A 27,977-nucleotide genomic window follows, 5' to 3' on the forward strand; every position below is an offset into this window, starting at 1 on the left:
TTCGGTCAGTCAAATCCACCAGTTACCTCATTCAGCCCACATTTTACCAGCTTCCTCACATAAATGTCGCAGGGGACTTTGTCAAAAGCCTTACTGAAATTGAGATGCAGTATTTTCACAGCAGCCCCCTGATCAACAAAGTTTGTAACTGCACCCAAAAAAAGAAATGAAAAAGAGAGATTTATCGGGCTTAACTTGTTTTTGAGAAAGCCCTGCTTTCAACCTGTCTGTTTATGTTGTGAAGCACCGTGAAATCCTCAGGTGATAGGCACATAATTTTTTTTAAATGATGATAATAAGAAGGATATTGTCAAGCTGGAACATGTGCAGATGAAGGCGATCAAGATGGTGTTATTATATTTCTTTCATTTCTATAGCGCCCTATAGCAGGGGTGCCAACTTGAATAAAATATAGGAGGGGTTTAGTAAGCCTCGCCACAGTTAAACAGTCAGAGGATGCGGTGCAAGCATGCCATTTGAATGGCTGTTCCTATGAACTGGGGGGGTGGCCCCCTCAAATATCTTTTTGGGGGGCAAAGACCCCTCAGACTCTAAGAGCTGGCTCCCATTCCCTACACTCACAGGTCACAGGACAGTTACAACATAAAATCACACAATTAAAACACAAAACACACAGCCCAAAACCTGTAACCCCCAACTCCCCACCACATTTTAAAAGGGCATTAGATGTCAATCAGCCAAAGGCCTGTTTAAACCGGTGTGTTTTTCCCTAGCACTGAAAGTTGTATAATGAAGGGTTTTCCACTCTTCGTATGAATTCTTTGATGGAAAGTGACACTGCAGCTCTGACTGAAGCTCTTTCCACATTCCAAGCATTGATAGGGTTTCTCCCCTGTATGAATTCTTTGATGGGAAGTGAGATTGGAGCTCTTCCTGAAGCTCTTTCCACATTCCAAGCATTGATAGGGTTTCTCCCCTGTATGAATTCTTTGATGGGAAGTGAGACTGAAGCTCTTCATGAAGCTCTTTCCACATTCCACACACTGATAGGGTTTCGCCCCTGTATGAATTCTCTGATGGGAAGTGAGATTGGCGCTCTGACTGAAGCTCTTTCCACATTCCACACACTGATAGGGTTTCTCCCCTGTATGAATTCTTTGATGGGAAGTGAGCTTGGAGCTCTGACTGAAGCTCTTTCCACATTCCACACACTGATAGGGTTTCTCCCCTGTATGAATTCTCTGATGGGAAGTGAGATTGGCGCTCTGACTGAAGCTCTTTCCACATGCCACACACTGATAGGGTTTCTCCCCTGTATGAATTCTTTGATGGGAAGTGAGAGAGGAGCTCTTCATGAAGCTCTTTCCACATTCCACACACTGATAGGGTTTCTCCCCTGTATGAATTCTCTGATGGGAAGTGAGATTGGCGCTCTGACTGAAGCTCTTTCCACATGCCACACACTGATAGGGTTTCTCCCCTGTATGAATTACTTGATGAGAAGTGAGACTGTGCCTGTGACTGAAGCTCTTTCCACATTCAAAGCATTGATAGGGTTTCTCCCCTGTATGAATTCTTTGATGGGAAGTGAGAGAGGAGCTCTTCATGAAGCTCTTTCCACATTCCACACACTGATAGGGTTTCTCCCCTGTATGTATTCTCTGATGGGAAGTGAGATGGGCGCTCTGACTGAAGCTCTTTCCACATTCCACACACTGATAGGGTTTCTCCCCTGTATGAATTCTCTGATGCATAGTGAGATTGGAGCTCTGATTGAAGCTCTTTCCACATTCCGCACACTGATAGGGTTTCTCCCCTGTGTGAATTCTCTGATGCATAGTGAGATTGGAGCTCTGACTGAAGCTCTTTCCACATTCCGCACACTGATAGGGTTTCTCCCCTATATGAATTCTTTGATGGGAAGTGAGAGAGGAGCTCTTCGCGAAGCTCTTTCCGCATTCCAAGCACTGATATGGTTTCTCCCCTGTATCAATTCTTTGATGGGAAGTAAGGTCGGTGCTCTGACAGAAGCTTTTTCCACATTCCACACACTGATAGGGTTTCTCCCCTGTATGAATTCTTTGATGGGAAGTGACCTTGGAGCTCTGACTGAAGCTCTTTCCACATTCCACACATTGAAATGGTTTCTCTCCTGTATGAATTCTTTGATGGGAAGTGAGATGGGCACTCTGACTGAAGCTCTTTCCACATTCAAAGCATTGATAGGGTTTCTCCCCTGTGTGAATTTTTTGATGGGAAGTGAGAGAGGAGCTCTTCTTGAAGCTCTTTCCACATTCCTCACAGTTATAGGGTTTCTCTCCTGTATGAATTCTTTGATGGGAAGTGAGATGGCCACTCTGACTGAAGCTCTTTCCACATTCCACACACTGATAAGGTTTCTCTCCTGTATGAATTCTTTGATGGGAAGTGAGATGGGCACTCTGACTGAAGCTCTTTGCACATTCCACACACTGATAGGGTTTCTCCCCTGTATGAATTCTCTGATGGGAACTCAGAGAGGAGCTTGTACTGAAGCTCTTTTCACATTCCAAGCACTGATATGGTTTCTTCCTAATGGCATTTCTTTGATGGGAAGTAGAATGGGAACTTTTTCCACATTCAAGATATTGACACGGCTTCTCCATTTTGTCATGGTCACCCTTGTTCTTGATTTCCAGTCGCTCGCCATCTGCAATGAAGAGAAATGGATTAGAGTCTCAGGGAGAAATTAATGAGGAATAGTTGTTAACATTGGTAATAGAGGCATAACGCAAGTGGTTTAGATGGATGGGTTTACTAAGGGGTTGGGTGCATTTATTCACGGGGTTCAACTGACATCCTTAGGGGAACCTGTGATATATAATTTAATATATATATATTATTTTTATTAATTGCACATATTAGACTTCCGGTCAGCGCCAGCGATTAATGGCAGACTTTCCCCGGAGCTCCGGGAGAAGTCTGCTCCGCGGGTTCGGGTCCTGCCGCTACGGCGAAGCGGGGACCCTTAAAAATTACAGGTGGAGAAGCCTGTAAACAAGGAGGCTCGGCGGGTACCATTACGACCCCTCCGAACTGCGAAAGAGCCTTTTTAACGGCTCTGGAACGGTGTCGGGGGGAGCGCGGTGCTGAGAGCCGCTACCCAGCCTGTGGAGCGAAGCCGCGTTGCCATTATCGGAGAGCGCTGATTTCCTCCGGCAAATTGATCCTGAAAGCATCTACTCATGAGTAGGATTAAAAGCTTAAATTGGACTTTAAAGAGTAAAGATTCAAAGACTTAAATTGCTTGAAAGTTTAAAAGATTGGCCACCACGGGAAAGGTACAAAAAGGAAGTCTGCCTTACCGCATTGTAGTGAGAAGAAAGCAAAGAAACTATTAAACTGAAACCTTTGAGGATTGCATTTGAATAACAAAGCCATTGCCTAAAAGCAAGATACCCCCTCACTTAGCGGGCAGGAGCGGTGAGGGAGAATTGTCATTGAACTATTTAACCTGCATGAAATGAAAGAATTGAATTTTATCCATTGTCTTCTGTATCCTGGGAACGGACTGCCCTGTAAGAAGGGAGAAAGAACTTTGAACTGTCAAAAGTGAGAGCCTTGAAATAACTGGGAAAGATACAGTGTTGAGGACTTTTACCTGGACTGTTACATATTTGTAACTATTTAAGAAAAAAGTGCTGGAACTGGGGACTTTCTCCTTTTTAGAGAGACGGGGGGGGGGACTTTGAGACAATATATCTGTTGTAAGAACTGTGAACTGTGAATGCAAGTTGGGAATTCCCCCCTCTAGAGGAGACTTTGTTACATTGTGAGAAACAACTAAGCAACTAGAAGCTGAGCCACTGGAAATTTACTAGTAAAAACAAATCTAGGAGTGTGGGACTGACCTTGGCCTGGCTGACCTCATTGACCTCATTGGACCTCATTGATAGGAGCAGCTGCGGCCTCACAAACAAAACCTAAAGCCATGTCTGCAGAAGATGCTTTGACGAAAGCTCTTGGAAAAATAAACGAATCTCTGGAATTTTTAACGAAACAAGGGACTGATACAAGTAAATAAGTAGCTGAGATCTCAAAAAACTTGATCTGAATACTTCTAGCCTAAAAGAATTGGGAACTCAAGTTACTGCTAATGCTCAGAATATTGGGAAACTCCTAGAGGAATCAGCTACTACCCGAAAGATTGCTGAGGAGGCAAAGGAGGTTGCAACCGAAATTCAGGGAAAAATACCACCGGTTGTAAAGAAACTGGCGGACCATGATTTATCCTTTGCTATGATAGATCTTCAAAGGAGGGATCGTAACTTAAGATTAAGATTTGTCCCAGAAAGTGAACAGGACAACTTGGTGGACTTTATTATAAAAGAATTCTATGACTTTTGGCAAGAAGGCCTGCAGGGGGAGGAAGTTAAGATTGTGAGTGCATTCAGACTTGGAATAAGACAAAAAAAGAACAAGCCAAGAGACTGCTTGATTACTTTGGGATCAAAGGAGGAAAGAGATAAAATTTTAAATTTGCACTATCAAAATACACTGCAAATTGAGGATTCTTTCGTGGAGATCTTCAAAGATATCCCAAAGCCTATTCTAGATGCAAGAGAGGACTACAAAGATCTGGTTGTACTACTGAAAAAAAGCAGAATCTTCTTTAGGTGGGAATTCCCCTCAAGGCCTATCTTTCAAATACAGAGGAAAGAAAGTTAGACTAAGGACACTGAGTGACAAAAGACAAATTCTTGAGAGATCACGAAGAAGACTTAGTGAAGGAAGCAGAACTTGGAGAAGAGCCAACAATAAGGAATATTGGACTTGGCAAATTTATCGTTTGGACTACAGCCACCAACAGAAGAAGAGCAACAATTGGGAGCAGTAGGAGGAGTAAGTAAATAATCCCATCATGGCCCTGTGACTACTGAGTTGGAACTGTAATGGACTCAATATTCCTCGGAAGAGGAAGAACGTTTTTCATATTCTACAGAAACAACAATTGGACTTGATTTGCCTGCAAGAGACACATGTGACAAGAACACATAGAAAACTACTTATCAATAAAAACTAGGACATGAATTTATTTCATCTGACAGAGTGAAAAAAAGAGGAGTGGTTATATATGCAAAGGATAGATTGATGCCGAAACAAATATTTAAAGATGAACAAGGAAGATATCTGGCAATTGAAATCCAAGTACAAGGCCAGAAATGTTTGATTCTAGGAATCTACGCACCAAATGAAGGCAAATCCGAATTTTTTAAAAAGTTGCATGAGATTTTGTTGGACTACATGGATTCAAATATAATTTTGATGGGAGATATGAATGGAGTTGTCTCTACAAACATGGACAAAGCACAAAGACAAGTAATTTCTAAAGACGGAAGGCTACCAAAAACATTTTTTGAAATGACTGATAATATGGACTTAGTCGATATTTGGAGATTAAAAAATCCTCTTGAAAGAGAAGGAACCTTCTTTTCTGAAGCCAAAATGACCTGGACTAGAATTGACCAAATATGGGTTACTAGAGGACTGGCATCAAAGATAAAAAAAGTGGAAATCTGCCCAAAGACTTGCTCCGACCATAACGCCGTGAAGATGGAGATGAACCAAACAACAGCTGGCACTTTCAGTTGTAGGATGAATGACTCATTATTCAGAGATAAAGAATTTTGTAAAAAGGCCCAAAAAACACTCAGAGACTATTTTGAAATTAACATGAGATCTAATGTGGAAAAAAGAGTAATCTGGGACGCAAGCAAAGCGGTTATGAGAGGTTTCTTGATACAACAAAATGCAATAAAGAAGAAAAGCCAAAACGAGAAAAAGGATAAGAAATTAGAAAAAATTAAAGAAGGAGAAAAGAAATTGAGATCAAAACCAAAGTCTCAGGAGATCTTGAGAGAAATTAAATTATACCAAATGCAATATATGGAACTGATGAACCAAGAAATAGAATGGAAAATTAAACAAATGAGACAGAAAACGTTTGAATCTGCTGATAAATGCGGGAAATTTTTGGCTTGGCAATTGAAGAAAAGACAAAAACTAAATACAGTGACAAATTTAGATGTGGATGGAAAGAACATTAACAATCCAACTGAAATTAGAAGCTGCTTCCAGAGATACTTTAAACAATTATATGCACAAGGGCCAGAGAAAGAGATTGATATAGAACAATTCTTGAAGAAAAATGGGATGAAGGAAATTTCATGTCAAGACAAAATGCTTCTGAATCAGAAAATAACTGAACAAGAAATAGAAGATGCCATTCAAAACATGAAACTGGGCAAATCTCCGGGACCTGATGGACTGACTTCCAAATATTACAAGGCTTTAAAAGAATGGCTAATACAACCTTTGAAGGAAGTCTGTAATGAAATCTTTGAGGGGAAAGAAGCACCTGATACGTGGAAAGAGGCTTATATCACGCTTATAACGAAGACAGAGACTGAAAAGACCCAACTTAAGAACTACCGTCCAATCTCTTTATGTGGATTACAAAATTTTTGCTGACATTTTAGCTAAGAGATTGAAAAAAGTTTTGATGGGGGAGATTCATAGGGATCAATCGGGCTTCCTCCCGAGAAGACATCTATCAGATAATGTAAGGAACATAATAGATATTTTGGAAATGTTAGAAGTCAATATAAATACAAAAGCTGTTTTGATATTTGTGGACGCGGAGAAAGCCTTTGACAATATTTCTTGGACCTTTATGAAGAAGAATCTCCATGGGATGGGGGTAGGCCAAGGTTTTGAAAACGGTATAGGCACAATTTATTCTGAAGAAAAAGCAAAGCTAATTGTAAATAATATTATTACAGAAGAACTTAAGATAGAAAAAGGGACACGTCAGGGGTGCCCAATTTCCCCACTACTTTTTATTTCGGTCCTGGAGGTTTTGCTGAACATGATAAGAAAGGACCAGCTGGTTAAAGGGGTTCAGGTCGGAGCGAGACAATATAAATTGAGAGCATTTGCAGATGATTTGGTACTTACATTGCAAGAGCCGGAATCCAGTACGAAAAGGGTTTTGGAATTAATTCAAGAGTTTGGTCAAGTGGCAGGATTTAAATTAAATAAATTAAAGACTAAGGTATTAGAGAAAAACCTAACAGTAAGAGAGAAGGAGAGGTTTCAGAATGAAACAGGTTTAACAGTGGTTAAGAGTGTAAAATATTTGGGGATTAATATGACAGCTAAAAATATGAACTTATTTAAAGACAATTATGAGAAATGTTGGAACCAAGTGAAAAAAGATTTAGAAATTTGGTCGAACTTGAAGCTTTCTTTGTCTGGAAGAATAGCAGCTATTAAGATGAATGTATTGCCTAGAATGTTATTTTTGTTTCAAACATTGCAAATTGTTGATAAGATGGAGTGTTTTAAGGGATGGCAGCGAGATATTTCTAAATTTATCTGGCAGGGCAAAAAGCCCAGATCTTAACTGATGCAAAGGAAAGGGGGGGGGGGTTTGCCCTGCCAGATTTGAAACTTTACTATGAATCAGCAGCTTTCTGCTGGTTGAAGGATTGGCTGCTCCTTAAGAACACAGACATTTTAGATTTGGAAGGTTTCAATAATGTTTCTGGGTGGCATGCATACTTGTGGTATGACAAAGTTAAGGTTCATAAAGGTTTTAAAAATCATATTGTCAGGAAAGCATTGTACAATGTTTGGATCAGATATAAAGACCTACTGGAGAGCAAAACTCCAAGGTGGCTTCCACCAATGGAGGCAAAAGCTGTGAAAAAACTAAATATGGAGTGTATATGGCCGAAATATTGGGAAATTTTAGAACAGGAGGGTAGTAACTTCAAATTGCAGAGTTTTGAGAAATTAAAGGATGAAGTGAGAGATTGGCTCCACTATTACCAAATAATGGAGGTTTATAAGATGGATAAGAAAATTGGCTTCCAGGTGGAGAAATCGAAACTGGAAACAGAATTGTTAGAATCCAATACTAAAAATTTATCAAAAATGTATAACTTGCTGCTGAAATGGAATACGCAGGATGAAACAGTTAAATCAGCTATGATTAAGTGGGCGCAAGATATTAGTCATAACATTATGTTTGCTGACTGGGAAAGGTTGTGGACCACCGGCATGAAATTTACGGCGTGTAACGCCTTGAGAGAAAATATTATGAAAATGTTATATAGGTGGTACATGACCCCAGTCAAGCTTGCAAAAATTTACCACTTGTCAGATAACAAATGTTGGAAGTGTAAAGAAAATGAAGGCTCATTCTTTCACCTCTGGTGGACATGCCCAAGGATTAAGGCTTTCTGGGAAATGATATATAATGAAATGAAAAAGATGTTTAAATACACTTTTCTGAAGAAACCAGAAGCCTTTCTCCTGGGTATGGTCAGCCATGTGGTGTTAAAGAAGGACAGAACTTTGTTTTTGTATGCCACAACAGCAGCAAGGATCCTTATCGCAAAGTATTGGAAGACATCAGATCTACCCACTCTGGAAGAATGGCAGATGAAGATGACAGACTACATGGGACTTGCAGAGATGACGGGCAGAATCCGAGACCAGGAGAAAGAGACAGTGGAAGAAGATTGGAAGAAATTTAAGGACTATCTTAACAAATATTATAAGATTAAAGAATGCTAGATTGACATGGACTTAAAAATATTGGTTTTCAGAGACATTAGAGTAAGAAAAGGAATAGAATCAGTAAGAAACTTTTGGGAAATAAGGGAATGGAGTTGCTGATGGGATAATGAAACTAGAATACAAAACAGTGAGGTATGAGGAAGTCGGGGAAATAAGGTTGAGAAAATAAGTTTTGAAATTATACTTGTTGTTTTTTGTTTGTGTTTGTTTTTATTGTAGTTGTTTTGTATTTGTATGTCCTTATTGGAAAATTTAATAAATATTATTTTAAAAAAAAATTAGTTGCACATATTAGTTGCACATATTTTCCAACATTACAGCTCCAATACCACATAATAAATCTTTGGCTTTGACAGCCTTAGACTTCCTTCAACCCCTTCTAATGGTTTTCTAAATTTCTTTCTGTTTTGCATTTTTGTTACTGTTCTTTTTTTATATATACATACTATTTTTACTATTCTTTTATTATTGTGCATAAAAAGGAATACAAAAACACAGAAAGAAAAATACATAAACACAGAACAATCTGCCATTTCCAGATTTGTCAGTCTTCTTTTTTGTCAACCAAATGCTTATAGAAGGAAAAACAAAAATAGAAAGCCTACTTTAGACAGAAGCTACTTCAACTTCCCTAATGACTCTGAAGTTTGCAGGCAAAAGGGTCGGGGAGTTCAGACCAGAACGATACTTGTTTAAGAATCTGCAACCAGAGGAAGAACATCCACAGAAAAAACAGTAATTTACTGTTGAAGGTTAATGGTGGGAATATTAAAATCCCAGGTGTTGTAAGGGGCACTGTTGAATTCTGTGAAAATATATGAGGTTCATCATAGAGAGCTGTTTTGAATTTAAAAACAGATATTATGATCCCACATGGGCCTTACCAAGAGAGGCCACGATCCCACGATTCTCCTCCATGACGTCCTTATGCAGCGCTCTCTGGTCAGGATCCAGCAACTCCCACTCTTCGTCGGTGAAACAAACAGCAACATCTTCAAAGCACACTGGACCCTAAAAGAAAAGGGGAAATGTCCTCCTCTGAGACAACACTGTTGTTCACCACCACCCCTTGAGCTAGGACATTGTTCCACCCCTTGGCCTCTGTCCCCACAAGGCAGCTTCCCCTGACCTGATCTGGTTCCACAGCCGCTGCTTCCATTCTGTCCCCATTCAGAGATGGATGAAGAGGTCTAGCCAGTATCCCTGTGTCACCTGCAAGAGAAAAAAGGTAAGGGGGAGGCCCAGAGTGCCTTCTTGTCTCACAGGTGAATCAGTGCATCTCAAACTACACAGGGGCCTTTGAGAAAGTCTGGCCTGCTGAGTGCATTTGGATGTTTGGGTGCATTTCAGATGTTAGTTGTGAAAAATATATCTCCCCACCTCTGGGCTCTTGGTCCCACTATCTCCCCCAACAAAAGATGAAAAGAACCCACAGATGAGTTTCAAAACCATGGTAGATTAGAAAAGCAATGGTTAAAAAATATATAAAATAAACAGGGTTTTTAAAAATTTAATTTGGATTTTTAAAAATTTAAATCTGATTTTTAAAAATGAATTGCTTTTGGAGGAAAAATCTTTCTATTGATAGTTTTCTATTTAAGTAACATTATAGTTCAAAGGCTATTCATAAGGAAATAAGGATTTGTTTTTAATTATGTAGCATGAGCCTTTATATACAATGTCTAAATTTTTTGGTAAATGAATTCCATTAATCCACTCACAATGTCATGCAATTCCAGAGGTTTCTGTAAGAATATTTGGGGCAGTTTTTCTAACATGAAGATATTATCACAGATGTTTGTTTTTGCAGTTCTTAAAAGAGTGAATTTGTGTCCGCAAAAATCATGCCTTTTCTTCACAGGAAAAATGCTATAAAATAAACATACAGAGTTGAGGAGAAAACCTTAATCCCATTCTCCCTTTGCAAATTTATATACACAGAATCAACCCTTTACTCTTAAATGCTAAATTCCAAGAAGTTCAATGAATAGATTGTTTGGAGTAGAATAGATCTGCTGAAGTAGCTAAGTGTGAAGCAGTAAAAATGAAAGTGCAACCTTGTGACCAGAATACTCCACAAGTCTTGGGACCTTGAAGTGCTTGCCAGTCAACTAATGAGAGTTCACGGGTTCTAGGCCCTTCTTCCCAGGGCTCAACTGGCACTGTCCAAACAATAAAATCTCTAACTACTGTACGCCAGTTAAAAAACATGGATACATATGCTGTAATGTTATTGTTTTAGTTAAATAAAATATTTAAATTGTTATTAAGGAAATGATTATTTATTTATTTGTCTCCTTCCAATAAAGTACAGCAGAAAAGTTGTCCAAATATAAACAGCTATCTTAGGGATCCTGACAATAATTCCATAATTATCTATGTATTTCTAACCAAATCAGTAATCTTTGATAAAACTGTAAAAACCACTCCGAAAATTTATTATTCTAAAAATGAAACCTTCATCTGGCTGTAAATATTAAGATTCTACCTGCAAGAATGAGATTTTCGGTAAAAACAAATGATTTGATTCAAATCCATCCTGGTCAAAGCCAAAGGAATATGACCAAATGGAGAGAGAAAAAACTCCTCCCTCCTTACCCTGATGCCGCTTTCTGATGTCCAACAGAGGCCTCTCTGTCTCACAGGAATCCAGGTCCATTTCTGCAAAATGATCATTTTCCTGAAAGACCAACAAGGATTCAAAACAGAGAATGAATGGTGAGAAATATTACAAAGAGAATGACAAAGACTTGAAGGGTGTGAGATCTCATTCCATGGATGCCTTCCCAGAAAAAGGATGCGCCATTAGAAGAGCATTTTTGGATGTTCTCCGGCCTGTTTGGAGCCCCTTGGGAGTATCCAGAGGAAAGTCTCTCTCACCTGCTTTCTCTCCTCTGCCTGACTCAGGAGGAAACCTTCAGCCAGGGCCACCGCCTGGGAACTGGTCTCCGCTCCACAGTCCCTCACCCAGCTCTCCATCTCCGGGGGAAGGACAGCCAGGAACTGCTCCAAGATCACCAGGTCCAGCATCTCAGCTTTCGTGTGCCTTTCTGGCTTCAGCCACTGGTGGTCAAGGTGGTAGAGTCGGCTGCAAACCTCTCGGGGTCCTTTGGCCTCCTGGCAGCAGAACTGCCTCAACTGCTGGCTCTGCACCTCTGAGCGGAGGGTGTCCACCTCACCCAGGATATTCTGCACAGAGTTTTCCCAGAACCCCCCACTGCTCCAAGTTTGGTTGGCATGGCCTCTTCCTGCACCAGGGCCAGCTGAGTCTCGCTCATCCATTTGTGCTCCCAGGAAGCCTCTGAGAGATCGGAAGGAACCCTTTGGTCTTCTGCCAAGTTCTGTCTGTCTTAGTGCGAAGCTCTTGCAAATCCTACAAAGGAAATACAGTGTATAAAGTTGTGTAAAGTTTACACACCCTCTTCTCTCTCTACTGAGCACCCAAGAATCCTGCAAAATGCCTTTGTTAATAAATACAGTATGGGGGGAAAACATTTTAGATTTTTTTTTTAGCAGCAATGCCAAAATTGTTAGGAAACCAGACAATGAGGCAGAAGAGGCTATCAGCACCAACAATAGTGATATAAATCCTCACAGGAAAAATGTTAATCCACCAACTTTCTCAAAGTTGCAGTGAGAACATCCATGGCTGGAGATCTTCTCTGATGTTTTGGTATGCCCTGACTGCCAAGAATTTGCCTGGGCCGAGGACACAGGTTTTGTGAAAGGCAGAGCAGCATAAAGGAATGAAACAGGGAGTATATATTTATATTCTGCTTTTGAAATTTTGTACAGGTGTTAAATGTGCCATTTTTGTGATCTGGAAGGAAGTGGGTGAAATCTAAGAGGAGTCAGTCAGTGAATAAAATTCTCAGGCTCCTTTAAGACCAGATGCGCTGAGTCCATGTTCTCTGCTTATGGTGATGTTTTATTCTCTGGGCTTGGTCTGACTTACATGTGAAACCCATTTCCGGATTGTTTTATTCAGTGCTGTGATGTGTTGCAAAATCCAGGACTGTCCCTGTGAAATAGGGACACTTGGGGGGTCTGCATCACAGACCCCATTCCTTCCCCACAGGAGAAAGGGAATGTAGTCTACAAGTACCGGTAACTACAGAGAAGAACTGTGCAAAATAACAGAAGCATTGCCTAGCAATGCGAAAGTTGACAAGAAAGCCATCATGGAGGAATTTCGGCGTTTTAAAGACAAGCTGGGCAAGGTCTCCAAGCAGAGTCTGCAGCTTCTGGCTCATATCTTAATCTATGCAGAGTTCTGAACTTCTTGCAGCTTCTCCCACTTAGTACTGCAGAATGAAAAATGGGGGGGGGGGGAGCCAGCTAAATCTGGTGAAAACAGCTGGAATCGCTTGCTTGTCCCCACCTGTGATGAATGCAAAAGAAGAAGAAGAAAGCTAGCGCTATTCTAGGCAGCATCCACTGAAGTCTAGAGTCCAGATCATGGGAAGTCATATTCCTGCTCTATCCTGCCTTGGTGTCGTTCTCCCCCCCCCCCCCCATGGGGAGTGGAAGGCCAAATGAGTGGAGAGGAGACTCACCAGATCCCAGCAGGGGACAGCGAGGCAGCCCTTGCAAGACAGACACAAAAGCGCTAGGCTCTAGTGGGGGTCCTCACCCGGGGGTCCTCAGGAGTTGCTCTCCCCCCACCCCCACTTCAGGGCACATTTCTCCCCTGCTTCTGTCTCCTTTTCTTGCACTTGGACTCTCTGCCGCTCTCAAGACAGACTCCTGGGTGCGGTCCCTTTTTTTCTCTCTGAGGGCCAGGAATGTATCTGGACAACCCCGTGAGGGCCAAGTGGGCAGGGCCAAAGACATCTCCTTTGGAATTTAGGTCAGCAATTTATTATGGTTATTCTATCAGATAGCTTCACACACACACACAGCCATTGATGCCCAGGTCCCTGGAGGCTCAGTGAGGAGCAGCGCCCATTTCCGGCTGCTTTGCCAGCACCAATCCCTTTGGGGCAGAGAGGATGTGGTCCTGGGATGCCCTGCTCTGGGTGCGAGGGGATGGCTGCAGTGGCCTCCGTGGGGAGCTGCCCTGGGAGACACTGGGAAACTGGTCCCCAATGCAGCAGCCAGACTATGGGCTGGGATCCCTCTCTTTACTCCTGGCCTCTCTTTCCCACCGTTCCTTCCTTCCTCCCCCTTTTTTTTGAGGGGGGGGGCTAGTCCACCTCCTCGTCCAGCTTTGGAAAACCATTTGCAGATGTTTCCTCTGTTGCGCAATGAGGCTGAGCGATGTCACAGAGAGTTAAGGGATTCCTTTGTGTAAAGAAGGGAGATCTTTTCAGAAAGGGGGGGCAGAGGGTCAGATGAGTTTGGGATCCTCTGATCTGCAGGAAGGAGAGCGTGGCAGCCCTGGCCCCTCCCTGGCAGGACCCTCTCCTCCTCCCTGACTTGGGGTCCCCCCCCACATGATCAGATCAGGCCCCCCAGGCCCCCTCCCCTGCTGCAGCCCTGGGACCCCCACCAGATCCCAGAGAGAGAGAGAGGAGAATCACCAGATCCCGGGAGGGGAGAGCGAGGCAGCCCTTGCAGGAGAGACACCAAAGCAAGAAAAGGACTGGGGAGGGGGGGGCTGGCTCTGGAGGACCTGCCCCCTCTTGCTTCCTCTCTAGGAAGGCAGCTCGGTTCCCTTTAACCCTTGCCAAGCCGAGTCCCCCAGCTCAGCCCTCTCTCGCTTGACAGAACCCCAGATTCTTATTATTTCTTATGGATTTAGGGGGAGATCTGCCCCCCCCCCCGGCTCCGCCCATGCCCAGATATCCCTTTGTGGGGTGAGGCTCTTGGCTGGACTCTGAGCATCTCCCTCCCTTGGCCTGAAAGTGGAGGAGCAGCTTGCAGAGAAAAGGACCAATTCTGCAGCTCCAGCTCCAGAGACATAGCAAGGTCAGGGGGTGCCCGGTTTCACCCCCCCACACACACACACATACAGACCTTTTTGCATCAGTAAAAGAAGTTACACACACAACTATTTAAAATATTTAGAAATAATTACAAATGCACCGTTTGCTGAGAATCAGATCAAAATACATGTCCACATTCTAAATATCCGGATGGGCTTGCCTAAACACACATTTATTTATTTTTCAGGCACCAAAAAGAAAAGCGGGGAAAAGAAGTGCAGGCAGGGAGTTCCAAAGTCTACCTGTGTCGCCACACTAAAAATTTGATTTCTCCCAAGTCCAGGTGTTCTACGTGGAACCAGTAACTGGGCCAGTTTTCTCAAAGCAGTTGAGTTGGGAATACATGGGGGAAGGCAATCTCTCAAGTAAAGTGATCAGAAGCTGTTAAGAGCCAGCCTAGCCCTAGCCCTAGAAACGTGCCTTTAGGGAATTTTTTGTAAACCAGACTTTTTTTGTTAAGTACCTTTCATCATCCTCAAGCACCAGCACCAGCCAATAGTCATTTTAACCACCAATCAGAAAGAAGCCGTTCCAAAGCAGTGTTGTGATGCAGAGACAGACAAGTCTTTTTTTAAAAAAATACATTTTTATTCAGGTTATGCAAAAATTCTCCCCAAAAAGGAGAATTTCATCCTCCCCCAGATTTCCAAATCTTTCTTTATATTCCTCCAGATGACCTCGTAGTTATCCTTATATAGATTTATATTTTTAGCCGTAATCCATACTCCGAGGTATTTCACTTTCTTAACTGCAGTAATTTCCGCCCTTCGTTCCAAATCTATCGTTTCTTCCTTAGTTAAATTTTTAACCAACATTTTGGTTTTATTTTTGTCTACCTTGAGTCCTGCCACTGCTCCAAATTCTTCAATTTTTTGTAAAGCTTCTTTTACACTATGTTTTGGATCTTGTAGAGTTAATACGATGTCATCCGCAAAGGCTTTAATTTTATATTCTCTCTTTCCTACCTTGACTCCTTTGACCTCTGTTGCCCCCCTCAATCTCTCATTGAGTATTTCCAATACTGTTATAAATAATAAAGGGGACAGGGGGCAACCTTGTCTAGTTCCTTTATATATATTAAAGTAATCTGTTGCAGTGTTATTTATTACCAGTTTTGCCTTCTGTTCCTTGTATATTGCTTCTATACCTCTTCTAAATTTTTCTCCCATTCCCATCATTTCCAAACTTTTCCTTAGGAAGTCCCACGAAATATTATCAAATGCCTTTTCGGCATCTATGAACACCAGGGCCGCCTGTCTATCTATTTTCGTATCCAAGTATTCAATAATATCTATCAAATTCCTTACATTATCCCTTAATTGTCTCCCTGGGAGGAAGCCTGATTGATCTTTATGTATTTTATTATTCAAAACCTTTTTTAATCTTTCTGCCATTATTTCTGCAAATAGCTTATAGTCATTATTTAATAATGAAATTGGCCTGTAATTTTTCACTTCCAGAGTGTCTAGATCTTTTTTAGGAATCAATGTGATATATGCTTCCTTCCAGGTATTCGGGAGACAGACAAGTCTTTGGGAGCAGCCAGATTTTTATGTGTCAAACAAAAGCACCATGCATTGCCCTAAAAGTGATCCATGCGATGGTCATCTCCAGGCTTGACTACTGTAATTGGCTCTACGCGGAGCTGCCCTTGAAGCTGTCCCAGAAGCTCCAGCGGGTGCAGAAAGTGAGGCTCCTCACGGGGTCTCTGCCATGGGAGCATATTCACCCAGTGCTTTTCAAGCTGCACGGGCTCCCGGTGGAGTACAGGGTCAGATTTAAGGTGCTGGTTTTAACCTTCAAAGCCCTATACGGCCTAGGACCCTCATACCTATGAGACCGCCTCTCCTGGTATGCCCCACGGAGAGCCTCAAGGTCCATAAATAACAACACCCTAGTGGTCCCGGGCCCTAAGGAAGTTAGATTGGCTTCAACCAGAGCCAGGGCCTTTTCAACTCTGGCTCCAGCCTGGTGGAACGCTCTGCCTCATGAGACCAGGGCCCTGCAGGATCTGATTTCTTTCCGCAGGGCCTGGAAGACAGAGTTGTTCCGCCTGGCCTTTGGCTTGGAGCCAATTTGATTCCCTCCCTCTCTTTCTTTTTTCCTTTCCTTCTCCTCCTGCGATGATGCTACATTTTAATATTTTAATGTTTCAATATTTCAATGTTGCATTTTAATTTTGTTTTTAAGTTGCAATCATTCATCTTGTTTTTATTATTGCTTGTAAGCCGCTCTGAGCCCGGCCTTGGCTGGGGAGGGCGGGGTATAAATAATAAAATTATTATTATTTATTATTAAAAGTCCAGGGAACATTAGATGCTTCTAATTTGTCCGATGAAGTGTTTTATTCAGTCTCACCTGCAATCATGTGTGCTGAACACACAGAAACACATACAGATAATGAAATTATTGGGAGTTACAGTCTCCAAATAAAACTCAACACATGCAAGCAGATTGATGGAATAGTACACATGATTTCCCCATCATGGTACAGAAGATAAATATTCAGAAAGCAATAGTTACAACAGTAAACAAAAAGTAACTTGTCCTGATGGAATTTCAGACTTTCAGCATGTCATTTGTTAAAGTTTCATTTCATTATTCTAAAACAGGCCTCTCCAAACTCGGCCCTCCAGATGTTTTGGGACTACAATTCCCATCATCCCACACCACGGGTCCCGTTAGCTAGGGATGATGGGAGCTGTAGTCCCAAAACATCTGGAGGGCCGAGTTTGGGGATGCCTGTTCTAAAAGACCACGATACATTTTCCCGTGAGTGTTGGGTGGATTCCTGCAACAGTCTTAACAATTTATATATTTAATAAACATTTGCCACGTGTTATAAAAGGAAGATGGATTGTGTTCCCCCACCTTCTTGATTTCCTTGGGCAAACAAAATTTAAGATACTTAAATTGTAGTGCCCAGAATTGAACACAATATTCTAGGTGGGGCCTGACAAAGGCAGAATAAATTGGTACTATTCCTGCCCTTGAACTGATTCTGCCTTCTGTCACACTGCAAATGTGATAAGCATCTCCTCAGTTCCTTCATCCAAGTCATTTATAAAGACGTTGAACAACAACGGGCCCAGGACTGAACCCTGCAGCACCCCTCTGGTCACTTTTCCCCAGGATGAGGAGGAACCATGAAGGAGTCCTCTTTGGGTTTGGTCAGTCAAATCCACCTAACAGTTACCTCATTCAGCCAACATTTTACCAGCTTCCTCACATAAATATCACGGGCGACTATTTCCACGGCAGTCCGCTGATCAACAAACTTTCTAACTCCATCCAAAAAGAAAAAAGAAAAAGAGAGATTTCTCTGGCTTGACGAGTTTTTGAGAAAGCCATGTTTTCAACTTGTATGTTTATGTTCTGAAACACTGAGAAATCAGATAAAGGGCACATAATTTTTTAAAATGATGATAATAATAAGGATATTGACAAGCCGAAACATATGCAAATGAAGGCGATCAAGATGGTCTTGCTTTATTTATGCATTTATTTAATTTCTATACCGCCTTATACCTGGGGTACCAACTTGAATAAAATATAGAAGGGGTTTAGTAAGCCCCTCCTCGCATAATCAATACATGATGTGGGGCATGCATGCCATTTGGATGGCAATGCCTATCAGATGGGGGGGTGCCGCCCTCAAATATTTTATGAAGGGGCAAAGACCCCTCATCCTCTAAAAGTTGGCTCCTGTTCCCTGCTGTTGCATTCTGAAGGCAAAGGACGGACTGGACCCTGATTAATACAATAGACACGAGGCTTGACCAGCAAGACCCTGGGAGAAAGTGCGCATTCCACTTCCTGGCCCAGGTAGTTTTTATTAACAAAAGAACTTTAACACAGCGTTTGTAAGAACTAAACAGATTTCCTCTGAGCATTTCAAAAAATCCTCACGTGGGGACAAAGACAGATCAGAGGAAGCCTCTTAACTACAAAGAACTATTTACTATTAGAGCATGCATACAGGCTAAATAAACAGGAACCAAGGAGGAATTAACAAACCCCGGTGGTAATAAACCCAGCAGTAAAAGGAAAGACATCCATGTGAACTCTGTTCCTGGCCCTAAGATCTACCTAAAGATTAACAGAAGCTACATCAAAGCTACCTCCCTATTTTTATGTACCCAGGAGGCCTGCTAAGCAACTGGTCTGTGTTAGAATGCTTTACACGTGACTGACAGACATAGAGAAAATGGGGCAGAGATGCAGAGGCTTGTGGGATCGATCAGAAATCAAGTCAATGACCCAAGCCCAGTCAAAGTAATGCTTTCACCATTGACACAGTAGCTTGCTTCATTTTTCATAATTCCTCTTAGCAATCCCACATGACCAGACACCTACACCCACAGTTCTCAGAATGGTTTCAACATAAAATCACAATATGAAAACACAAAACCTGTAACCCCCCACCGCCCCTGGCAAACAAAAGTTGAGATTCTTAAATTCTGGTACCCAGAATTGAACACAGTATTCTGGGTGGGGCCAGACCAAGGCAGAATAAATTGGTACTATTCCTGCCCTTGAACTGATTCTGCCTTCTGCCACATTGGCCTCCGCTCTCCGTTTGGTGTCGTCTGCAAATGGGATGATCATCCCCTCAGTTCCTTCATCCAAGTCATTTATAAAGACGTTGAACAACAATGGGCCCAGGACAGAACCCTGCAGCCCCCCTCTTGTCACTTTTCCCCAGGATGAGGAGGAACCATGGAGGAGGACAATTTGGGGTCGGTCAGTCAAATCCACCTAACAGTTACCTCATTCAGCCCACATTTTACCAGCTTCCTCACATAAATGTCGCAGAGGACTTTGTCAAAAGCCTTACTGAAATTGAGATGCAGTTTTTCACAGCAGTCCCCTGATCAACAAAGTTTGTAACTGCACCCAAAAAAAGAAATGAAAAAGAGAGATTTATCGGGCTTAACTTGTTTTTGAGAAAGCCCTGCTTTCAACCTGTCTGTTTATGTTGCGAAGCACCATGAAATCCTCAGATGATAGGCACATAATTTTTTTAAAATGATGATAATAAGAAGGATATTGTCAAGCTGGAACATGTGCAGATGAAGGCGATCAAGATGGTGTTATTATATTTATTTCATTTCTATAGCGCCCTATAGCAGGGGTGCCAACTTGAATAAAATATAGGAGGGGTTTAGTAAGCCCCGCCTCAGTTAAACAGTCAGAGGATGCGATGCAAGCATGCCATTTGAATGGCTGTTCCTATGAACTGGGGGGGGGTGGCCCCCTCACATATCTTCTTGGGGGGCAAAGACCCCTCAGACTCTAAGAGCTGGCTCCCATTCCCTACACTCACAGGTCACAGGACAGTTACAACATAAAATCACACAATGAAAACACAAAACACACAGCCCAAAACCTGTAACCCCCAACTCCCCACCACATTTAAAAAGGGCATTAGATGTCAATCAGCCAAAGGCCTGTTTAAGCTGGTGTGTTTTGCCCTAGTGCTGAAAGTTGTATAATGAAGGGTTTTCCACTCTTCGTATGAATTCTTTGATGCAAAGTGAGATTGGAGCTCTGACTGAAGCTCTTTCCACATTCCACGCACTGATAGGGTTTCTCCCCTGTATGAATTCTCTGATGGGAAGTGAGATGGGCGCTCTGACTGAAGCTCTTTCCACATTCCACACACTGATAGGGTTTCTCGCCTGTATGAATTCTCTGATGGGAAGTGAGATTGGCACTCTGACTGAAGCTCTTTCCACATTCCACACACTGATAGGGTTTCTCCCCTGTATGAATTCTTTGATGGGAAGTGAGACTGGAGCTCTGACTGAAGCTCTTTCCACATTCCACACACTGATAGGATTTCTCCCCTGTATGAATTCTCTGATGGGAATTGAGATGGTGGCTGTGACTGAAGCTTTTACCACATTCTACACACTGATAGGGCTTCTCCTGTGTATGAATTCTCTGATGGAAAGTGAGATTGCTGCTCTGACTGAAGCTCTTTCCACATTCCCCACACTGATAGGGTTTCTCCCCTGTATGAATTCTCTGATGGGAAGTGAGATTGGCACTGTGATTGAAGCTCTTTCCACATTCCACACACTGATAGGGTTTCTCCCCTGTATGAATTCTTTGATGGGAAGTGAGACTGGAGCTCTGACTGAAGCTCTTTCCACATTCCACACACTGATAGGATTTCTCCCCTGTATGAATTCTATGATGGGAATTGAGATGGTGGCTGTGACTGAAGCCCTTTCCACATTCCACACACTGATAGGATTTCTCCCCTGTATGAATTCTCTGATGTGAAGTGAGATTGGCACTCTGACTGAAGCTCTTTCCACATTCCACACGCTGATAGGGTTTCTCCCCTGTATGAATTCTCTGGTGGAAAGTGAGGGAGGAGCTCTTCATGAAGCTCTTTCCACATTCCACACACGGATATGGTTTCTTCCCAATGGGATTTCTTTGATGGCAAGTGGAATAGGAACTTTTTCCACTTTCAAGATATTTATTCAGCTTCTCCATTGTGGGGATTTTCTCATGCTCACCCATGTTCTTAATTTCCAGTCCATCTCTATCTACAATGAAGAGAAATGGATTAGAGACTCAGGGAGAAATTCATGAAGAATACTTGTTAACCCTGGTAACAGAGGAATAACAGAAGTGGGCTAGATGGATGGTTTTCTGAAGGGTTGGGTGCATTAATTAACGGGGATCAACTGACATCCTTAGGGGAACCTGTGATTCGACGAGCCTGGCTCTTCTCTTGAATGGATTTTGTTGGCCTCCATCATGGCATCCCTCCATTTCCAATGTCAGTCTTCTCTTTGGACAACCAAAGACTGACGGGAGGAAAAACAAAAACAGAAAACTTTACAGAAGCTACTTCAACTTCCCTAACAACTCTGACATTTATACTTAAAAGGGTCTGGGGAGTTCAGACCAGTCTGATCCTTCTTTAATAAGCTGCAACTGGAGGAAGAACATTCACAGAAAAAACAGTAATTTACTGTTCAAGGTCAAAACAAAAAAAATTCCTTCCAGTAGCACCTTAAAGACCAACTAAGTCAGTTCTTGGTATAAGCTTTCGTGTGCATGCACACTTCTTCAGATACACTGTTCAGTGTATCTGAAGAAGTGTGCATGCACACGAAAGCTCATACCAAGAACTGACTTAGTTGGTCTTTAAGGTGCTACTGGAAGGAATTTTTTTTGTTTTTACTGTTCAAGGGTTTTTTTGGGGGGGGGATTGTGATATCTGGTGTTGTAGGGGGCGCTGCTGAGTTCTATGAAAATATATGAGGTTCGTCACATATGGAATTTTGAATTTAAAAACAGATATTATGATCCCACAGGGAGCCTTACTGAGAGAGGCCACGATCCCACGATTCTCCTCCATGACGTCCTTATGCTGAGCTCTCTGGTCAGGATCCAGCAACTCCCATTCCTCTTCCGTGAAACAAACAGCAACATCTTCAAAACACACTGGACCCTAAAGGAAGAAGGGAAATGTCCTCCTCTGAGACAACACTGTTGTTCACCACCACTCCTTGAGCTAGGACATTCTTCCACCCCTTGACCTCTGTCCCCACAAGGCAGGTTCCCCTGACCTGATTTGGTTCCACAGCCGCTGCTTCCATTCTTTCCCCATTCAGAGATGGATGAAGAGGTCTAGCCAGTATCACTGTGTCACCTGCAAGAGGAAAAAGGTAAGGGGGAGGCCCAGAGTGCCTGCTTCTCTCACCTAGAAAGGAATGCTGTGATCACCAATAGTCAGCATGGATTTCTCAAAAATAAGTCATGTCAGACTAACCTGATCTCATTTTTTTACAGAATTACAAGCCTGGTAGATGAAGGGAACACAGTGGATGTAGCCTACTTTGATTTCAGCAAGGCATTCGACAAGGTGCCCCATGATATTCTTGTAAAGAACCTGGTAAAATACGGTCTTGACTATGCTACCACTCAGTGGATTTGTAACTGGCTGACTGACCGAACCCAAAGGGTGCTCATCAATGGTTCCTCTTCATCCTGGAGAAGAGTGACTAGTGGGGTGCCACAGGGTTCTGTCTTGGGCCCGGTCTTATTCAACATCTTTATCAACGACTTGGATGATGGACTCAAGGGCATCCTGATCAAATTTGCAGATGACACCAAACTGGGAGGGGTGGCTAACACCCCAGAGGACAGGATCACACTTCAAAATGACCTTGACAGATTAGAGAACTGGGCCAAAACAAACAAGATGAATTTTAACAGGGAGAAATGTAAAGTATTGCACTTGGGCAAAAAAAATGAGAGGCACAAATACAAGATGGGTGACACCTGGCTTGAGAGCAGTACATGTGAAAAGGATTTGGAGTCTTGGTTGGCCACAGACTTGACATGAGCCAACAGTGTGACGCGGCAGCTAAAAAAGCCAATGCAATTCTGGGCTGCATCAATAGGAGTATAGCATCTAGATCAAGGGAAGTAATAGTGCCACTGTATTCTGCTCTGGTCAGACCTCACCTGGAGTACTGTGTCCAGTTCTGGGCACCACAGTTCAAGAAGGACACTGACAAACTGGAACGTGTCCAGAGGAGGGCAACCAAAATGGTCAAAGGTCTGGAAACGTTGCCTTATGAGGAACGGCTAAGGGAGCTGGGCATGTTTAGCCTGGAGAAGAGGAGGTTAAGGGGTGATATGATAGCCACGTACAAATATATAAAAGGATGTCACATAGAGGAGGGAGAAAGGTTGTTTTCTGCTGCTCCAGAGAAGCGGACACGGAGCAATGGTTCCAAACTACAAGAAAGAAGATTCCACCTAAACATTAGGAAGAACTTCCTGACAGTAAGAGCTGTTCGACAATGGAATTTGCTGCCAAGGAGTGTGGTGGAGTCTCCTTCTTTGGAGGTCTTTAAGCAGAGGCTTGACAACCATATGTCAGGAGTGCTCTGATGGTGTTTCCTGCTTGGCAGGGGGTTGGACTCGATGGCCCTTGTGGTCTATTCCAACTCTATGATTCTATGATGTGAATCAGTGCATCTAAACTACAGACGGGCATTTGAGAAATTCTCGCTTGCTGAGTGTATTTGGATGTTTGGGTGCATTTCAGATGTTAGTTGTGCCGAAATATATCTCCCCTCCTCTGGGCTCTTGGTCCCACTATCTCCCCCAACAAAAGATGAAAAGAACCCACAGATGAGTTGGAAAACGAACAGAATGAGACTAAACGGAGAAAAACCTCCTCTCTTCTTACCCAGTGGCCTCTCTCTGGTGTTCAACGGAGGCCTCTCTGCCTCAGAAGAAATCTGGCCCATTTCTGCAAAGAGATCCTTTCCCTGAAAAAGAAAAAGGATTCAAAAGAGAGAATGGGGTGCTAATATTTGTGGATGCAGAAAAGGCCTTTGATAACATTTCTTGGGACTTTATGTTAAAAAGCCTAGAATATATGGAGGTGGGGAAGGGATTTCTCAATGGAATAAAAGCAATATACACTGAGCAAAAAGCGAAACTAATTGTAAATAAGGTGATTACGGAGGAAATAGGGATATCCAAAGGTACGCGACAGGGATGTCCACTCTCACCATTGTTATTCATCATGGTACTGGAGGTTCTTCTAAAATCATTAAGAGAAAATGAGACAATAAAAGGGGTTACAGTAGGCCGGAATGAATATAAGGTGAAAGCCTTTGCCGATGATCTGGTCATAACGGTGGAAGAGCCATTGGAAAGTGTGAAAAATATACTTACGGAGGTAGAAAGATTTGGCCAAATAGCAGGATTTATACTGAGTAAGAAGACTAAAATAATTGTTAAGAATATGGATCAAGATAAGATAGAGAATATACAGCAACAAGTTGGCATAGAGGTGGTGAAAAAGGTGAAATATTTGGGAATTTGGATAACCCCCCAAAAACATAGATTTATATCAGAATAATTACATACCAGTGTGGAATGGGATAAAGAAAGATCTGGAGGTGTGGGGACGAATGAAATTGTCATTTTGGGGAAGGATTTCAACGATAAAGATGAGCGTGCTACCAAAATTATTATTTCTGTATCAAACGATTCCAATAATCAAGGGGACCGGGGTATTTAAAGAATGGCAAAGAGTTATTTCAAGGTATATCTGGCAGGGAAAGAAGCCAAGAATTCAATTTAAGTTACTAACTGACGCAAAGGAAAGAGGAGGCTTCGCCCTGCCAGACTTGAAATTGTACTATGAAGCCTCGTGTCTCTGTTGGTTAAAGGAATGGATAAAACTAGAAAATACAGAACTGTTAGATTTGGAAGGATTTGATAATAATAGATTTGGATGGCACGCGTATCTATGGGTGGGAAAGAAGAAAATCCATAGAAGTTTTGAAAACCACATTTTTCGAGGATCGTTAACAGAAGTATGGGAGAGGTATAAAAACCTACTCGAACCAAAAACTCCACACTGGTTGTCTCCGTTAGAGGTTATGTCTGTTAAAAAAACTAATATGAGAAAGAATTGGATTACATATGGAAATTTGATTATGAAAGAAGGGGGGAAATGGAAAATGAAACCATATGAAGAAGTGAAAGAATCTGTGTACGATTGGTTGCATTATTTTCAGATAAACGAAATGTTTAAAAAAGATTTTAAAGAATATGGATATGCAGAGAAGGACTCTAAATTTCAAACAGATATAATAGATAGTGAATATAAAATCCTATCCAAAATGTATAAGATATTGTTGGAATGGCATACAAAAGATGAAGAAGTTAAATCAGTTATGATAAAATGGGCCAAAGATATCGGACATAATATACAATTTAATGATTGGATAAAACTATGGAATGAAAGTATCAAATTTACTGCATGTACTGCATTAAAGGAAAATATTATGAAAATGATGTATAGATGGTATATTACACCAGTAAAACTTGCAAAAATGTACAAAACATGTAAGAAGTGTTGGAAATGTAAAGAAACAGATGGTACATTTTTTCATATGTGGTGGGAATGTAAGAAAGTGAAAAGCTTCTGGGAGTTAATATATAATGAATTGAAAAAAATGTTGAAATATACATTTGTTAAGAAACCAGAGGCTTCTCTCTAAGGAATTGTAGGCAACGAAATGAATAGAAAGGACCATAAAATCTTTCAATATGCAGTAACAGCGGCAAGAATATTATTGGCTCAGAAATGGAAACAAGAACAATTACCAACATTGGAGGAATGGAGAACGAAGCTGATGGACTATGCAGAACTTGATAAACTGACTGGGAAGATCAGATATCAACGAGATCAAAAGTTCATCGAGGACTGGGGGAAATTAACAGATTATTGGGAATGTTTAAGTGATAATGAAATAACGTTAGTGGCATTTAGAGAAGCTCTGTGATAAAATAAGAAATATTGTAAAAAAGTAAAATGTAAGAGGGGGGAAGGTATAAAGGCAATATAAAAATTTGGAAATGTGTATTTAAAGAAACTAAATTCGAATGATTGACAGAAAAGCCGAAGGAAGTCAAAAATTGAAAAGTTTAATAGAAATTGTATTGTGGAATGATTGTATGGAAAATTAATAAAACATGATTATAAAAAAAAAGAGAGAGAGAGAATGGGGAGAAGGATTAAAAAATGAATGTCAGGGCCAACAGCTTCAAGGGTGACAGATCTCATTCCATGGATGCCTTCCCAGGGGGAAAAAATGAGCCATCAGAAGAGCATGATGGGATGTTTTCTGTCCTGTTTGGAGGCCTTGGGAGTATCCGGAGGAAAGTCTCTCTCACCTGCTTTCTCTCCTCTGCCTGACTCAGGAGGAAACCTTCGGCCAGGGCCACCGCCTGGGAACTGGTCTCCGCTCCACAGTCCCTCACCCAGCTCTCCATCTCCAGTGGAAGGACAGCCAGGAACTGCTCCAAGATCACCAGGTCCAGCATCTCAGCTTTCGTGTGCCTTTCTGGCTTCAGCCACTGACGGTCAAGGTTGTAGAGTCGGCTGCAAACCTCTCGGGGTCCTTTGGCCTCCTGGCAGCAGAACTGCCTCAACTGCTGGCTCTGCACCTCTGAGCGGAGGGTATTCTCCTCACCCAGGATCTTCTGCACAGAGTTCTCCCAGAATCCCCCACTGCTCCCGGTTTGGATGTCATGGCCTCTTTCTGTTCCAGGGCCAGCTGGGTCTCGCTCACCCATCTGTGCTCTCAGGAAGCCTCTGAGAGATCAGAAGGAACCCTTTGGTCTTCTGCCAAGTTCTGTCTGTCTTAAGGAGAGGCGCTAGAAATCCTACAAAGCAAATACATTGTTCAGTTACAAAAGTTGTCTAATATCAGGAGAAGAAAAAGGTTCCCTGAGCAAGCATGGATGAGTCTTGGAGGGAACCAGGGCTGGACTGCACCACAGCCCAAACTATGAGCTATTTTATTTATTTAAATTTCTATAACACTTTATATTTTAACAATAAATCTCAAAGTGGTTTACAGCATATTAAATCTGTGGGGATAATTGGGGAGTTAGAAGAAGATATATTATTGAATGATATCCTTCCTAACATGCACTAGGAAGTTCCATATTCTAGCAGAGTTCCATACATCCCCCTTTTTTAGATTACGCAGCGCTCAGCTTCTTGCTGACTCATCTGAGTCTTACTATTAAAAATTCCTTCCTGGTAAAATCCCTTCCAATCCCTCTTAAATTAATAAGCACAATAATCTGATTCACGTTAATATAAAAGTAGTTTACTCACAGATTCATTCATGTTCACAGACATATCCCTGAAGGCAGGCTTAGGTTACATAACAACTAGAACTATTCCATAAAGAAGTTAGTCCCAAATGACTGCCACTAAGGAGTCACTTCTCCAAACGCACAGCAAAATGGAGAAGACACACTGATCAGGAGATGGAGGCCGTGTGCTCCTCCATGCTACTACAACAGACTGCACCCTCTTCAAGTCACATGGAGTGGAAGTCTGTCCCAGCTCAGGAGGACACAGGAAGTCTTCTCCTGAGTGGTAGAAAACTTCCGCTAATGTGTCCACTGTAGGAATATTGTACTTGACTGCAGTTTCACATCTCACAATATCAATAAAATAGAAATAAAACCATTGGAAGAAAGGAGGTCAACTACAGAATAGATATTTAACACAGTAGGGCAGGGTGACTCTGGGCCTCACCCCCTAGGCCAGGTGGAAAGGGCCTTTTTAAAAAGGAGAAGAAAGAGGAGGAGGAGGAGGAGGAGGAGGAGAAAGAGGAGGAAGAAGAAAGAGGAGGAGGAGGAAGAAGCAGCAGCCTCTAGCTCCCCTAGAAGAAAGATTGCAATGCAAAATGTGGAGGCAACTGAAGGGATTTCTGGGAGATGAATCAGCCTGGTTGCTCCTGCCTTCCAGTCAATGCATGAAGTCAGAACTGACTGACAAGGGAGTCATTTGTATCTTGTGGAAAATGGATGCTTGGCTCTAGTGGGGGTCCTCACCTGGGGGTCCTCAGGAGTTGCTCTCCCCCCACCCCCACTCCCCAGCTT

At 42.2% G+C, this 27,977-nt stretch overlaps 3 protein-coding genes across 3 annotated transcripts in view; all 3 read right to left on the minus strand.

The window, feature by feature from the left end:
- Positions 1–9,793, minus strand: part of LOC309340603 (uncharacterized protein) — a gene marked incomplete at its 3' end in the record, with an annotated part of 41,949 nt that extends 32,156 nt beyond the window's left edge. Inside the window, exons 1-2 of the mRNA XM_081859488.1 lie at positions 9,471–9,793; positions 1,930–2,650 (exon numbers count right to left, since the gene is read on the minus strand). Of these exons, the coding sequence (XP_081715614.1) occupies positions 1,930–2,650; positions 9,471–9,504 (755 nt within the window). The 5' untranslated portion in view covers positions 9,505–9,793. The remainder of the gene's footprint in view (positions 1–1,929; positions 2,651–9,470) is intronic.
- LOC309340939 (uncharacterized protein) overlaps positions 1–13,171 on the minus strand; it is a 178,406-nt gene extending 165,235 nt beyond the window's left edge. Inside the window, exons 1-2 of the mRNA XM_081860204.1 lie at positions 13,143–13,171; positions 11,467–11,959 (exon numbers count right to left, since the gene is read on the minus strand). Coding sequence (XP_081716330.1) covers positions 11,467–11,868 — 402 coding nt within the window. The 5' untranslated portion in view covers positions 11,869–11,959; positions 13,143–13,171. The remainder of the gene's footprint in view (positions 1–11,466; positions 11,960–13,142) is intronic.
- Positions 1–26,736, minus strand: part of LOC309340604 (zinc finger and SCAN domain-containing protein 31-like) — a gene marked incomplete at its 3' end in the record, with an annotated part of 31,538 nt that extends 4,802 nt beyond the window's left edge. The window contains exons 1-5 of the mRNA XM_081859489.1: positions 26,250–26,736; positions 23,743–23,824; positions 22,109–22,191; positions 11,185–11,266; positions 2,492–2,650 (exon numbers count right to left, since the gene is read on the minus strand). Of these exons, the coding sequence (XP_081715615.1) occupies positions 2,492–2,650; positions 11,185–11,266; positions 22,109–22,191; positions 23,743–23,824; positions 26,250–26,651 (808 nt within the window). The 5' untranslated portion in view covers positions 26,652–26,736. The remainder of the gene's footprint in view (positions 1–2,491; positions 2,651–11,184; positions 11,267–22,108; positions 22,192–23,742; positions 23,825–26,249) is intronic.
- Between the last annotated feature and the right edge of the window lie 1,241 nt (positions 26,737–27,977).

Source organism: Podarcis erhardii, assembly GCF_964252035.2.
Source record: "Podarcis erhardii genome assembly, chromosome: 4".
Lineage (NCBI taxonomy): Eukaryota > Metazoa > Chordata > Lepidosauria > Squamata > Lacertidae > Podarcis > Podarcis erhardii.